Source organism: Corylus avellana, chromosome 6 (genome assembly GCF_965113065.1).
Source record: "Corylus avellana chromosome 6, dhCorAvel1.hap1.2, whole genome shotgun sequence".
Lineage (NCBI taxonomy): Eukaryota > Viridiplantae > Streptophyta > Magnoliopsida > Fagales > Betulaceae > Corylus > Corylus avellana.
Genome location: NC_142495.1, coordinates 18,475,500 through 18,490,085, shown reverse-complemented (window position 1 = coordinate 18,490,085; position 14,586 = coordinate 18,475,500). Strand labels below are relative to the sequence as shown.

Sequence of the window (14,586 nt, the reverse complement as noted above, 5' to 3'; positions counted from 1 at the left end):
AAGATTATATATAACAAAACCCAACACCAAGCAACACAGAGTACCTTTGAGAGTTTTATTCCCCCAATTCCTGATCCCTAACTGCACAACCTCATCCCAGATTACAGGAGGGTTATCCATATTGCATCGAAACATAAAGAACTTCCAAATTCGATAGCTAAAACTGCATTCAAAGAGTAAATACTCTCTACTTTTAGCTTGATTATGATAGAAAAAGCATTTGACATCTCCTTGATATCCCTATTTAAGCAAACGAGCCCCTGTAAGGATCCTATCCTGCATAGCAATCCATAAGATAAAAGCTTGCTTAGGAATGGCTAGAGGAAATCATACCAATTTCCACCATGCAGTCTCCACTTTCTTCTTTCTAAGAATCTGCCAAGTTTCTGACTAATGTAGCAACCCTTCCTAGAAGCAGCCCATATAGGCTTCTTATGGAGGCCTAACATTACTTCAAGAAGTCTAGACTGGATTTCAACCAAAGCCTCAGATCTGGCTGGTCTCCAAAACTAGTCTCCATTAAGGATAACCGAAGAAAGTTTAGCCTTCACACTACTCTGAGCATCATAAACCACCCTCTATCCAAAAACATCCAAAAGAATACCAAAAGGGTGCCATGAATCCAGCCACATATGAATATTCTTCCCATCACCAACTTCAAACTTTAAAAAACTCTTAGTAATATCCCTTAACTTTAAGATCTTCCTCCAACTCCAAGAGCAAGTTTGGGGAATGCCAACACTCCAGAAACTCTTTCTTTTAAGCAAATTTACCTTCACCCAAGTCACCCAAATAGAACCAGACCTAGCAAAAAGACTCCAGACATGCCTAAGCATAGAAGTCTGGTTCCAAACTTCCAAGCTTTTCAACTCCAAACCTCCTTCCCTTTTAGGAAAACACAAATCCTTCCAAGAAACCTTAGCCTTAGCAGACCCTTCAACTTTCCCATTCCAAAGAAGTCTATTGAATTTCCGCTCAATAGCCTTAATGATTGCCTTAGGGAGAATAACAATTCCAGTCCAATATACTTGCAAACTATAAAGAACAGAGGATAGTAATTGGAGTCTACCTGCATAGGAAAGATTCCTTGATAGCCAAGATTCAATGCGCCCTATAATTCTATCCAACAAAGCCGCACAATTTGTTGAAGACAGTCTAGTAGAGATGAGAGGAACCCACAGGTACCTTACTGGAAGCTGCCCTACATTCATCTGCAATTCACCCAGCAGAAGATTCTTTAATCTATCCGAGCAACCAGAACAAAAGCAAGAACTCTTGGAAGGATTAGCTTTCAAACCAAAAAGTTCTTCAAACTCAAGTAAAGCAGATTCAATGAGATTTATGGAATGCAAACTAGCTGTAGAAAAGATTAAGAGATCATCTGCAAAGCACAAGTGAGTAAGTTTTAACTTCAAACACTTGGGGTGAAACTGAAAACCTTAACCATCTTTAGTATGATTAGCCATAATTCTAGTAAGCACCTCCATAGCTAGCACAAAAAGATAAAGAGATAAGGGATCCCTTTGCCTCAACCCCTTCTTCCCCTCAAAATAACCAACCAGAGTTCCATTCAAACAAATAGAAAACCTAGGAGATGTAATACACTCCTTTATCCACCTTAGGAACTTCTCAGGAAAACCAAAACAATGGAGAGTATGTAACATGAAATCCTAATTAACAGAATCATAGGCCTTCATAAGGTCAATCTTCAGTATACACCTAGGGTCCCCTTTATCTTTGTGATAATCTCAAACAATTTCCTGAGCCAACAGGACATTTTCTGAAATACTTCCTGAATGGATAAAAGCTTATTGATTCCAGCTAACCAAGTCACTCAAAAAAGGAAGCATCTTATTTGAGATGATCTTAGTAAAACATTTATACACACATTGCAACAAGCTATAGGTCAAAAATCCCCCATAGCAGAAGGATTCACCTTCTTAGGCACCAGAGTAAGGATAGTAGCATTAACTTCTTTTAGCAGCATACTAAAGGCAAAAAAAAAAAACCCTTTATAGCAGCCACCACCCCTTCTCCAACTACAGGCCAAGAAACCTTAAAAAACTCAATTGTATAACCATCAGGACCAAGGGCTTTAGTGGCAGGCATATGGAACAAAGTATCTCTTATCTCCTCAGTAGTAATCTCCCTCACCAACATAGCTACTTTATTGGAAGACATAGCAGCGGGAATGAGATACCTAATCCTATATGCTTTCTCTTTAGTAAACTGTATCTGGTTGGACCCTAACAGCTTTTCATAAAGCTTCACAGCCACCTGCTTGATCTGTTCAACATCCTCCACTCTAGTTCCATGTCCATTCCACATATGGGTGATAGTGTTCTTAGCAGTTTGAACCCTTAGGGATTGATGAAAGAAACTAGTATTTTGATCACCTATCTGCAACCATTGATTCCTTGATTTTTGTTTTAAGAAAGCTTCCTCAGCTGTTGTGATAGACACAAAAGCATGAAGACACTCCCTCTCCTTAAGCAAACAGTCAGCCATACCAAAGAAGCAATAACATCCTTCTAAGCTAGATCAAGATTATCTCTAGCCTCCATAACTCTCTTCTGCAAATTCCCAAAGCAAGACTGGTTCTGTCTTTTTAAAACAACTTTCACTGATTTAAGCTTAGCATACAGCTAGTACATAGGAAACCCATCCACCTGGATATCCCATCCCTCCTTAACCCAACTCAAAAAGTCCTTATGCTCCATCCAGTAGTTAAAAAACTTAAAAGGCTTAGGACCAAAACTCTGCAACCTACCTACTGAGATAACAGCAGGAGAGTGATCAGAGATGCCCCCTAGAAGGAATTCCACAATAGTCTTACCAAAATAGCTCATCCAGACCTCATTAGCCAATACGCTATCAAGCTTTCTTGCTACAAATCTAGGCTCCTCACTCTTATTGGTCCAAGTATAAAAGTAGCCACTGAAATTGAGGTCCAATACCTCAAAATCATTTAAACATTCCCAAACTCAACTTCATATGAATTCAACTTATCAGACCCCCACTTCTCTCCTAAAGATCTAACAACATTAAAATCTCCACATAACATCCATGGATTACTATCTACTCTACTCTACTCTTCATAGAAGATAGATTAATCCACAACATCTTCCTTTCCACACCCTTGTTATCCCCATAGATAAAAGAATGATACCATCATAAATTGTCCTTGAGGGATTTAATGACACAATTAATACTCTGAGCACTCTTATCAAGCATTGTCACAGCAAAATCTAACTTCTTCCAACAAATCCAAATCCTCCCCAAAAAATACTGATCATAGTTGTATTCATAGCCCTAATTAGGAACAATGCAGGATCTGACTTTATCAGCTTTATGCACCTTAACCCTAGTTTCAATAAGGCAAATTAACCTAATCTTAGGAGTCTTAATCATACTCGTCACCTCTTATTGTTTGGAGGGATGATTCAAACCCCTCACATTCCAAATCAGGAAGTTCATGTAGTAGGAGAGAAACCTCTCATCAAGACCTCCTCCTCTTCCTCCATTATTCCTTTCCCTTTAGCTAGCAAGAGATTAGCACTCTCCTCATTCAAAGCATGCTTAATTAATTTTTGAAGAGAGTTAGAAACAGTTCCTGATCCTCTCACCTCCCCTGATTCATACTTGCCATTAGCTCTAGCCAACATATGAAAAGAATTAGTCCAATTCCTCTGACTATCTCGAACAAAAGGTTTAGAAATAGGAGATCCCCTAGCAGAATTTCTGACTTCATTCCACTGATCTTTAACTACAGCACCAAGGGTCAATCTTAACCTCCTTAGCTTTATTAGGCACAGAACCATTTGGTTTAGACAATTCCTGCTGAATAGGCTCAGACCTTCCAGGAACCCAAACCTGTTTCTCAATTTTTGTGCAAGTATAGGTTAAATTACCAAAGGACTTACACTTCTTACATTTAACAGGAATCCAAGGGTATTCAATACCAACCACAATCCTCTTCCCATCAGCACCCACCACTTCAACCTCCTTAGGAAACTCGGAATCTACATTCACCTCAACCAGAACCCTAGCAAAACCAATGTGAAGCTGTTCTTTAGTAACATAATCAGCACAGAGAGGCTTTCCAACACCACTAGCCACATAACTCAGACAAGTAGAGTTCCAATACTCAAATGGAAGATTATGTAGCTTGATCCAAACAGGCAAAGTAGTTAATGAAATCTTAAGTAATAATTGCATACCTGGAGTCCATTTCCTCAAAATCAGAGGTTTATTTGCTATATGCCATAGTTTTGTCTCCATGATCTCATCTCGAACCTTTGCATCAACAAATCGAAACAAGTACAAACCATTTTCCAATAAAAACACCTCCGCCTTCCCATATTGAGCCCACAAGGTCTCCACATTACGTTTAACAATATAATATGGAAGAGGTTTGTCGAGAAATTGGCCTACCAGAGATGGAGACCACTTCGAAATTCCTTCCTTAGGAGGTGCCACCACAACTTTTCCATCCTCATGAGAAGGAGCAAAGTAATGCAAAGCACGTAGAGATTTCTCCGAGCAGAACAATTTTCTCCAGTCATGTGCTAAAATCTTCTGATCCAACTTCTCAACAGGAGCAACAACTTCTAGCTCCTTTTTAGCCTCAGAGAAACCAAAATTGCGCAGAACCTCCAGCTCAGGAATAACAGAAACAACCTCCTCACCATTAACAATCAATTCATCAACAGAGACACTTCCAGCAAATCTCTGTGCATCCAATTGCGAAATCACAACCTCGCAGTCCTGTGATTCACAATTCTCCTCTGCTTCACTCAATTCAGCTTCGCAAGCCAAAGCATGTGAAGTATCTCCTATATCAACCGAAGCCTCACTAACAAGCAACTTGAAATTCTTCTTCCCGCCACAACCCCTATTTGCTCGCTTAACCATAAAATGCCAATTGAGCACTCCACCAAGTAGGGATTATAAGAATCAGAAATCACCAGCAAGCCTTCACCGAAAACACAGTCGTCGAAGAAGTCACGCACCTTCACGTGCGAGAATAGTAGGGCATGTAGATTAGAAACGCAGAACAAAAAACTACCTCAAAACAGACAAGGAAACCTTTGCAATGTCAGTAGAGGTCCAAGCTGTACCCTCCTTTAATTTTTATTTTTTATTTTTTTATTTCTAAGTTCTAACATTCACCTCATTTTGGTTTTGGTTAATGTAGTTGACGGATTGAAAGAGTATAAAAATTATTTGATGAATGATTTGAAGGCTGCAAGAAGAAAAGGACAAATTCAAGGCAAGTTTACTCATCCGCTATCTTCGGAATTTCAGGAGATAGCCCTTCTTTTGCTTCTCTTTTCTCTACAAGAGTATCTAAGATATTCACATAACTTTCCTTTTGCAATTGAAAATTTGGGATTATGTTTCACTATGTAGAAAATTTGAGATTTATTTCTGGATGCGGTGCTTTTGACATGGATGCCATTATTTGTGTGAGGTGACACCTAAGTTACAAAATGTTGGAAATGGCTGCTACTTTATATTTTTATATGGAGTTTCCTCTACACATTCACGATTTTCTGCATTAGTTGTTTGATTTTTGTAGCTTACAGGTTTCAATCTCGTGTTGTATTGGCATATTTTATATTTGATTTGTGATTTGTAATTTGTAATTTTTAAATTTTAATTTGTAATTTCTAATTGTAACTGGTGTAGACTACAGTGGTTGTGATGTACCAATACCATCATTGGAAATGCCTTGGATTTTTCGGTCCATAAATTGAAGGCTTGAAGCCTTGAATTTATAAAATTATATTTGTAAGTTGTAATTGTTTAGTGACTCAATATGAAGTGAATATGTTAACTTGCACTTTTACAGCAAATTGATTTTTAATTTATAAGATTGTATTTGTAAATTATAATTGTTTAGAAGGGTTAAGTGAATGATAAAAGAAAGTGTAATTGTAAATTTGTTTGGTTTTACTTTTTGTAATGGATGGGGCTAATGGCATTTGGTTAATTGTATTTAGTTTTTGATTGTTTTTATTTCTAAATTCCAACTGTGAAACTCAGTTTTAAAATTTGGAATTGGATTTTTAAGAACTTAATTTCATGAATTTTTTTCCTCCATTTTCAACTTTTTTTTTTTTTTTTTTTTTTTTTTTTTTTTTTTTTTAATTTAAACGAGCCGAGTGCTTGATAAGACACGCGGCTCGGATTGTGGACAAGCTCGAGCTCAATTTCGCACAAGATTTTAATGTTAGCGAGCCAAGCCGAGCCCACCCTTTAGGGCTCGTCACGAGCTTGAGCCGAGCTCAAGCTTTTGCATAGTACATGCGAGCCGATCTTGGACACCTCCAACTCGCCCGAGCTCGGCTTGTTTATAGCCCTAGCTTCATTTGATCTTTAAATATGATACTCATTCAGTTGAGATCCGACTGAGCCTTCCAATCAAGTGATCTTCAAATATGGGATATTTCATGTCACATGTGGGTCACTTGATGTGTCCAAGTTATCACAAAGCGCTAACAACATGAGGCTAAGTGAAAGAAACTAATAATCTGTTAGGTCAATTGCAATTTAAAAGCAAGTTCAAAGAGGATAACTTCAAAAATAATTATAAGAAGATCCATGCAATGAGACTGCCCTATTGCAATAAGGCAACTTCGTGTGAGAGTCGGTCCGAGTAGATATGATTCAAACTCGACTATTTGCTTAGAGACTTACTATAACAAGTAGAGCCTACCCAAACTCTCAAACGTAATAGGGTCCTTTTACACCCTACCTAATAAATCAATCTTTTGTTAGACGCAGAAAGAAGTCAACAACCATTCCAGGCTTTGAAATTGTTCAAGGGTCGTTTATTAAAATTTTAAACAAAATTAAGTGCAAAAAATAAATAAATAAATATAAATATAAAATAAATACGACAACCTATGAAGCAAGAAGAGAGTGTATTTATTAATTGAGAAAGCATAGTTTACAAGTCTTCCCCGGATCACACGCGAATCCACATCACTTATCCCTCTCTATGTCAGGTAGGCTATTTGCGGTAACCGCGTGGATGGTTCGCCCCGGCATCTTTTCACCTTGAAGCCGAGACATAAGGAGATCGCGTAGCCAACCCAGAAGGAAGAACCCCAAAAACAAATAAAGAAAAAGAAGAAAGAAGCGTAGTGTAAAGCTAACAAAAAGCGTTAGCTCCGCAAGGACCGCAACGATCTCATTTTCCATTTTTCTTCGAGGGTAGGTCTCTCTCTCTCTTTTTTCTTTATTAATTTCTTTTTCTTTTATGGGTTTCAGATCTGAGCTGCTGGGTTGATATATGTGCATTTCTGTTCATGTTTTGAGCATACTTCTTGGTTTTTGATGCTGGGTTTTGATTGTTGATGAATGTTGGAGGTGGGTTTTATAATATATGCTGTTGATATGGAAAATGACAGGTGTGTGCGTGTGCGTGAGTGTGAGATACAGAGATAAGATGTCTTATTGTAGGTGTGTTAATATGGGTATGATGTATTTTCACGTGAGTTTTGGCATAACTTTAGGACTGTGATTTAGGCGAGGAGACAGATCTAGAATCCGGATTTGGGAAACTTCTTAGGTACAAGGTCAATGTTCTTGCTTTGCTTATTACTAATACTTGTGAATCAGATGTAAAACTAATAAATAAAACTAAATGCGAAAAGATAATTGATGGTGACCTTTTCGCTTAATATTAAAGCAAGGGATAGGATGATTTGCCTAGATTAAGGTCCCTCAAATTATGCCTGATTGGCTTATGTTATCGGAATCAATATTGATGAATGAATGTCATGGTTTGCACAATATGCAGTTTTAATCGCTGTGCAAAATAATTATGCGTGTATATTTCATCCTATCTGAATAGGTCGATACTGATGTGGAGGATTTCTTAGACGTAACCTTTTCTCGTTGGAGAATGGATCATTCTTTGATGGAATTTCCAATTACATCACCATTAGCTTTTATTTATTTTTTCACCCAAAATGTGTACAAATAGTCATGGAGGATGCTATGATGTTCTTACCTGACATCCAGAGAATGCAAATGCGGGGTGACTGTAGTTGGTACAGAATCTGGGAAGGTAACATACAATCCATCATGTTATGAACTAGAAGATGATGAAATAATGATAAACTTATAAATGGTAAACTTGTTATAGACAAGGAGGTAAGCTATCCATATAGAGATGAAAGGTCATGCTATCCGTTGTTGGTTTCCCAATGGATTAGTTGTGTGATATCTTTATTGAAGGTTCGACCTTAATATCAAATTTATTGTAAGTGGTTGATTACCTATCGGATTCGCTTTTGTAATTTGGATTTATTAACCACCTTAGAGTGTCAGTAGGCAATTATGCTGCAGCACCCTTGCTTTTGCTTCAAATCTAGGTTACATGGTTTGCTATTTTCTCACTAATTGGCAATATATAGCTAGTAAATGTACTATATTTAAAGGACCAATTTATTGTTATGAAAAGTATGGTGAATTAGAAGACATTGATATGTTCCAAGCAAGTCCTGAGAAATCCCACCTGGCTTATATCCTTTTAAAATATTTTTACTACTCTTTTCTTTAGTTGAGTTGAGTAAAAGTGCTTGTCAGGGTTTTTCACTGCATGCTGCATTATAAATTGAGGGATGTAATCTTCACTTTGTTTGACATTTTCTGGAAAGTTGGCCTTTTACTGGTAAGGAATAGTTTTACAGTTATTCAAGGTATGTATGAACTAGGCAGAGAAGTTAGATTGTGTTTCCGTAGGGCTGTGTGCAATTATTTTCTTATATAAATATTTAAAAAGTTCAAATTTATTCATAATAATACAGATTAAACAGTTTTTAATAGTAGTTCTTCAAATTAAGAACTTGTGTTTGACAACACCAATCTCTTAGATCTTGTGCAATTATTTTTAGCATTTTCCTGCTTATTCACTTGAAGAAACATTTCTCCATCCCAGTGAAAGTTGCATATTAATGAAAGATAACTCTTGTCTTCCTTAGAGTGACTGTTGAACTCTGTATGAGCAACTTTATTGTGAATGATTGCTTAGCATCGGGGTGTACTGTCTAATGGAATTGGCATACCGAAAAAAAAAAAAAAAAAGAACTGTTTCTATCCCCAGGAATCGTATTGTTTTCTGGTCGCTGTTTTGGGTCACTAGTGCCCAAGTTGTACTGGACCATTGATAATAACCCCAGATATCTTTCTCTTCTAACTTTACTGGGTATTTGAATAAGATACGATTTCACTGGTCTTCATTTGTTTGTGATAGGTCACAGAATAATGCTGAGTTAGTTTATTGTGCATCTAAGGCTTGAACATGTGAAATATTGCTTCTAGGGAGTTTTTACAAATAACAAAAGAAGATAAATAATGAAGACTCCTTTGGTATTATCTGTAATGTCTGAAATCTTATGGTGGATCTTTTTTGTACACTTGCACTTTACTCAAGATTCATACACGATATTTCTCTCTGTTATGCATTATCTTTTGTTTGTTTTTTTTTTTTTTTTTTGGGGGGGGGGGGGGGGGGGGGGGGGTGTCCCATTTAGATGTATGCGAAAATAATGCCTCCATATGGTGTATGACTTTTATCTTTCCATACGGGGTTCCATGATTGATTTATAGTTTTCATCCTTGCTTCTTTAAAATTCTAGGCGCTTGTGAGGTGCTGAGAGAAAATGACATGTAGCTACGATACTTAGCCCTGATCTCGTTCACAGTTAGGTGGGTGTGGCCACTTGTGTGAATTAGGATCCACTCCATTTCATTTAAACTGGAAAATATCAAGTTAATTATAGTGGAGAGGTATTTTTGTCCACTCAAAAAGTGAAAAGACAAAAATACCCCTTTACTATAACTAATTGGATATTCTCCAGTTCAAAGGATCCTGTGGCCTTGATTTCCGGAGTTATTAATTAACTGTTTTGCCAAGTGTCCTATTTATACTGCTACAATGATACTTGTATAACATTTCTCTTTTAGACTTCAATAGCCACTACACGTTTTTCCAACAGTTCCATTTCTGCTGCATACAGCAATGTCTCTATAATGACCCTTCCAATACCTCTTGGAATTTTTTCGTACTCCCTTTCTGAGCGTCATTTGTTACTTGGCTATTAACACTCACTTCGGAGCCTTTTCATGCATCTATTATGATGCTGATATTAACCCTTTCATTTTCTATTTTAAACAAGTGATCACCCTTTGTCATTGTTGTTCTCATGGTAACAGTACAGTTTATTAGCGTGTAACATTTTTTCTTTTAAATTGCTTGTTGCCTTGTTTCTTGTCATAAAAAAGTTTAATGCTTCTGCTTATAGTGACTATTTTACAGTCAGTCTCATAATCATCGTGTAATATTTAACAGTTCTGTACTTATATATATCATTACATATGTTCATGTATATATGTATTTACACCCTTTCAATTATAAATAATTCTCAAAAAGCTAGAAATAAACCCTTTTCATATTTTACTTCGTAAGTGTTAGCGTTGCGTTTTTACCTGTCATCTTGAACACAACTTTCAGGTTGGCTGCGTAGTGTATAAGCCATGGTTCTTGACAGCATTCTAGCTTCTCCTCATCGTCGGTCACCGTCATTCAGGAAGCAATTCTCACGGGATGATTCATTAAGCTGGTCAACACTCCTCCAAAGGCACCGATTCCTTTTAACAGCTCTAGTTCTCCTGGGATTCCTATGCACTATTTATCTCTACTTTGCTGTCACTTTAGAGGGTAGCGGGTCATGTTCCGGGTTGTCTGGGGCTCAAAAAGCATTGTGTCGATTGGAGCATGCCAAGGATTCTGTGGCCAAGGGGAAACTGAAAATCCTTTGACATATGGATGACAATTCATAATTGGAAAAAATTTCCTCCATTATTTCTCTTTAATTCTAAGGAGATTGTATTTAAATATACAATTAAGGTATAATAGGCTGTGTGCTGTTTTTGAACCCGATGGCCTCGAGTCTTCTTATATACAAGAAATGTAGCAAAATTTTCATTTGGAGTCTATATGTAACAGCCTTGATGTTGTTATTTTGTTTTCAAGAAGCTAATGTTATGTTCTTTGAAGAATATCTGCCATCTTGTTGGTGACAATCCTATGGATTCATTGTGCGGATGAGTAGCTTGACAAATGCACTCTTCCCACTTGTTTTACAATTCTAAGTTCTTCTTTTTTTTTTCTTTTTTTTTTTAAATTATTATTTTTTGTTTTTAAGTGGTTAACATAAAAAAAAAAACCACTTAAAACATCACGCGAATCAATGTCAAATGGGTGTAACTAGGGGTGGGCAAATTAACCGGTTACCGATTACCGACTGCTTACCGAATTTAACCGAACTGATATTAACTGCAACCGATAGTTATCGGTCGGTAATCAATTAAAAATTTTATACCGATTAGCTTATTGGTCGGTTAATATTTTATTATCGGAAAACCGAAATGACTAATAAGGGTTTTTTTATTGAAACCAAAACGACATCATTTTGGTTTCAATATATAAACCTCTCTAACTCTAAGCTCTCTTTTCCCCTAACCTAACTCCCTCAAGTCCCTTTGCACCATCGCACGCCTATCTGCTTTCTCAAGTCTCCTCTCTCACTCTCTTGCACCGTCGCACACTGACGCCCCTCTCTCTCTCTCGCAGAGTCGCAGCCTCACAAGTAATCTTTAGACTATAGAATTTCGTTGGTTGGTTATTTTCCTTTTGGGAATATTCAAGGAGAGGGCAAGTTTGGGTCTACCATCTATGCATGTGGTGGTGCTCCCAACCAAGTCACTCCAATTTTCTTGACATTGACTATAATTTTTTGGTTATTTTCCTTCAGATCCCTATCTTTTGTTACTGGGTTTCTCAGATCTATTTCATTCATTGTCTCCCTGCTTTGTTTTTTGCTTTTCAAGTCTTCAGATATGATTGTTGCTCTTGTTATAATGGATCTGTGGCTCATTAATAAAGTTATAACATTTGGGTTGGATAGATCCATTGACAATGATTTGGGTTTCAATCAAACTTCAGTTTGATTTTTGTTGTTGCTTGGATTTTGATTTTGATGGAGTAATAGTTGATTTTTTTTATTGTGAAAAGGAGTTTAGTTTGTGTAGCTTAGATCTGGGTGTGATGGGTATGATGGCTGATGCATTTTAACTTCATGGATGGTCTAATTAAATTTTGTTTTTGGGGTTGTATCCTTTTTGTCCTATTAGTTAATACGTGAGACCTTGTAGAAAAATCAGTATGAATCACTACTAAGTCGCTCCAATTTTATTGTGGCTGTCCGTAAATCAAATTTGGTTGGCTGTGTTTATTATTAAATTTTGTTAATTTCAAATTTGTTCACATTTGATTAAATTATTTTTACTAATTCTTTAAAAATTTTATTGTGGTAAAAATTCTGTCTAATTCCCTCACATTTGACGCCAATTAAGGCTTGATAGATGAACTTTGCGGAGTGATGTTTTGTTGAAAGGATTTGGTAAGTTTTTTGCATCGTATTGTTTTCTTACTTTATTTTTATTTCTTACTCTTTAATATTAATCACTAATAGCGATTCACCATATTTATGTTTTGATTTGTTGGATTATTGAAGGAAGCAAATTTAAGGAATTGAAGATAATCCATGTTTGAAGTAGATCATAGAAATTATTGTGTAACCGTGTTTATGTTTATCCATATTGATCACTATCTTTATGTTTTCTCTCTATTATATTTGTATAATCGGTGTTGCCCTTTATGTGGGTTATTTAACTTATTTTCATTTTACTAAGTGACTTTACTTAGTTGATACTTTGTTTATTATTTTTGGATTGATTTTAATTTGGGTTTGGGTAGGTTTGATTTTTTTTTAGTTTTGTAGATTTGATGCATTGAGATTGCCAGATTAGTGCTGGTGTTTGCTGCTTTAATGAATACATTAGATGGGATTTCTTTGCCTTTGGTGAAAGCATTTTTCATTAATTGGTTTTATTTGGTTGAGCTTTGCTTAGTGTAATTAGAATTTCTAAAGGCACATTAATATTTTGTGACTGTTATTTTAGGATTGTTTAAGTTGACATGGAAGCTAAAGCTGAGGCCTTGTCTTGTTGATAAGTAATATATATATATATATATATATATATATATATATATATATACACTAGAATTTCTAAACGCACATTAATATTTTGTGACTGTTATTTTAGGGTTGTTTAAGTTGACATGAAAGCTAAAGCTGAGGCCTTGTCTTGTTGATAAGTAATATATATATATATATCGACTTGAGATTAACTTGATTTGATTAGATTCTGATATTCTTTTGTTAAGTTTTACATTTTATAGTATTAGTAGAATGCATGTTTTCATCTTATTTGTTAAAGTACATCAAGCTATCAAGAGCTTGAGTGCAGATCAAGTGCGCTCGATCGCAGGATCGAGTGCAGCATCGATTGCACTAACAGAAGCGGAAGTCCAGAATCAAGTCCAAGTGCGATCGATCGCAAGATCGAGTGCAGCATCGATCGCATTAATAGAAGCAAAAGTCGAGAATCAAGCCCGATTGCGATCGAGCGCAAGTCAATCCCGTAGCTGCAGTAAATCTGAACCAATATGGAAAGATGTCTGGAATCCACTTATGATAGCACGCAGAGAAGATTTCCTCAAGGATACAACCTGTGATCTAATATGTTCTAGAGGGCAAGTTGCACAATTAGGCAATAACTTGGACACCAAGAAAAGATGCTAGTAGATTTGTTTAGTATAGAATCCTTGTAATATTTTTGATTATGTTCTGCATTAGGTCAAGTTCTAGTATATATATACAATTGTATTGTACTTGTAAAATTATCAACTTTGAATAAACCTTCTCAAAGTTTTTCATAGTATCAAAGCCATAACAGGCCAATGCCATATTCCTTCCAAACAGTTCTCTCTTTTATCAATGGCAAGCTCAAGTATTCCTTCGTTTATCCCACCAAACACCACCCAGAATTTACTCATAAAACTTGAGTCTGGAAACTATACAAGCTGGTTGACACAAATCAATCCTATACTTCGAACCCATGATCTAATGGGATTTGTGGATGAGTCAGAATCATGCCCTCCAAAGACAATCACTGATGAAGCAGGGAAAGAAATTCCCAATCCAGAATTCCCTACCTGGAACAAGAAGGATCAATACCTTCTTAGCATAATTACAGCATCTCTCTCAGAAAAGGTTCTAGCCACAGTGTATGGGCTGAACACCTCACACCAGGCTTGGACTGCCTTGGCCACCAAGTTTGCCTCAAAGTCCAAATCTAGAATCTCCCACTTGAAAAAGCAACTGCAGGGTCTCTCCCAAGGTCCAAAGGCGTGTGCAGACTATATGCAATCTGCTAAAGTCCTGGAAGATCAGCTAAATGCAGTAGGTAATCCTATACCAGATGAAGAACTCATCTCCTCAATCCTAAATGGATTGAACCCTTCCTTCACTCATTTCATCACAACCTACTCATTTCACACCAGAGCAAATGAGATCAGTTTTGAAGACTTCCAAGATGAACTCCTCAGCCATGAAATGCTCCTCAAACAACAACAGCAGCAGCAGTAACAACAAGTAGTAGATA

The 14,586-nt window shown here is 36.6% G+C and overlaps 3 protein-coding genes across 4 annotated transcripts; 2 read left to right on the top strand and 1 right to left on the bottom strand.

Annotated features, from left to right (window-relative positions):
* Nucleotides 1-509: 509 nt before the first annotated feature.
* Nucleotides 510-4,914, bottom strand: LOC148584975 (uncharacterized). The gene is made up of 6 exons (XM_088517615.1): nt 3,924-4,914; nt 3,494-3,766; nt 2,670-2,809; nt 2,010-2,487; nt 774-1,381; nt 510-578 (listed from the first exon to the last, which is right to left on the bottom strand). Exons 1-6 carry the CDS (start codon nt 4,912-4,914, stop codon nt 510-512), a joined length of 2,559 nt encoding a protein of 852 aa, XP_088373741.1.
* Nucleotides 4,915-6,942: 2,028 nt separating this feature from the next.
* Nucleotides 6,943-11,080, top strand: LOC148584974 (uncharacterized). Of its 2 annotated transcripts, none has more exons than XM_088517119.1 (2): nt 6,943-7,225; nt 10,529-11,080. In XM_088517119.1, the coding sequence occupies exon 2, from the start codon at nt 10,552-10,554 to the stop codon at nt 10,834-10,836; it is 285 nt and encodes a 94-aa protein (XP_088373245.1). In that variant the 5' UTR covers nt 6,943-7,225; nt 10,529-10,551; the 3' UTR covers nt 10,837-11,080. The 2 variants fall into 2 exon arrangements, with proteins under 2 accessions (XP_088373245.1, XP_088373244.1); XM_088517118.1 differs by having other exon boundaries at nt 6,946-7,221.
* A 2,839-nt stretch (nt 11,081-13,919) lies between these two features.
* On the top strand, nt 13,920-14,570 carry LOC132187954 (retrovirus-related Pol polyprotein from transposon RE1). The gene has a single exon (XM_059602378.1). It carries the CDS (start codon nt 13,920-13,922, stop codon nt 14,568-14,570), a length of 651 nt encoding a protein of 216 aa, XP_059458361.1.
* Nucleotides 14,571-14,586: the final 16 nt, after the last annotated feature.

Excerpts from the sequence above, each read along its gene's own strand:
- LOC148584975 (XM_088517615.1), bottom strand. The coding sequence starts at position 4,914 with ATGGTTAAGCGAGCAAATAGGGGTTGTGGCGGGAAGAAGAATTTCAAG. Across the intron at positions 2,810-3,493 it reads GGAGGAGGTCTTGATGAGAG|GGGGCATCTCTGATCACTCT; the intron begins GTTTCTCTCCTA and ends AATTCCTTCTAG. Across the intron at positions 1,382-2,009 it reads GGTGGTGGCTGCTATAAAGG|ATGATCTCTTAATCTTTTCT; the intron begins GTTTTTTTTTTT and ends TGTGCTTTGCAG.
- LOC148584974 (XM_088517119.1), top strand. The coding sequence starts at position 10,552 with ATGGTTCTTGACAGCATTCTAGCTTCTCCTCATCGTCGGTCACCGTCA.
- LOC132187954 (XM_059602378.1), top strand. The coding sequence starts at position 13,920 with ATGGCAAGCTCAAGTATTCCTTCGTTTATCCCACCAAACACCACCCAG.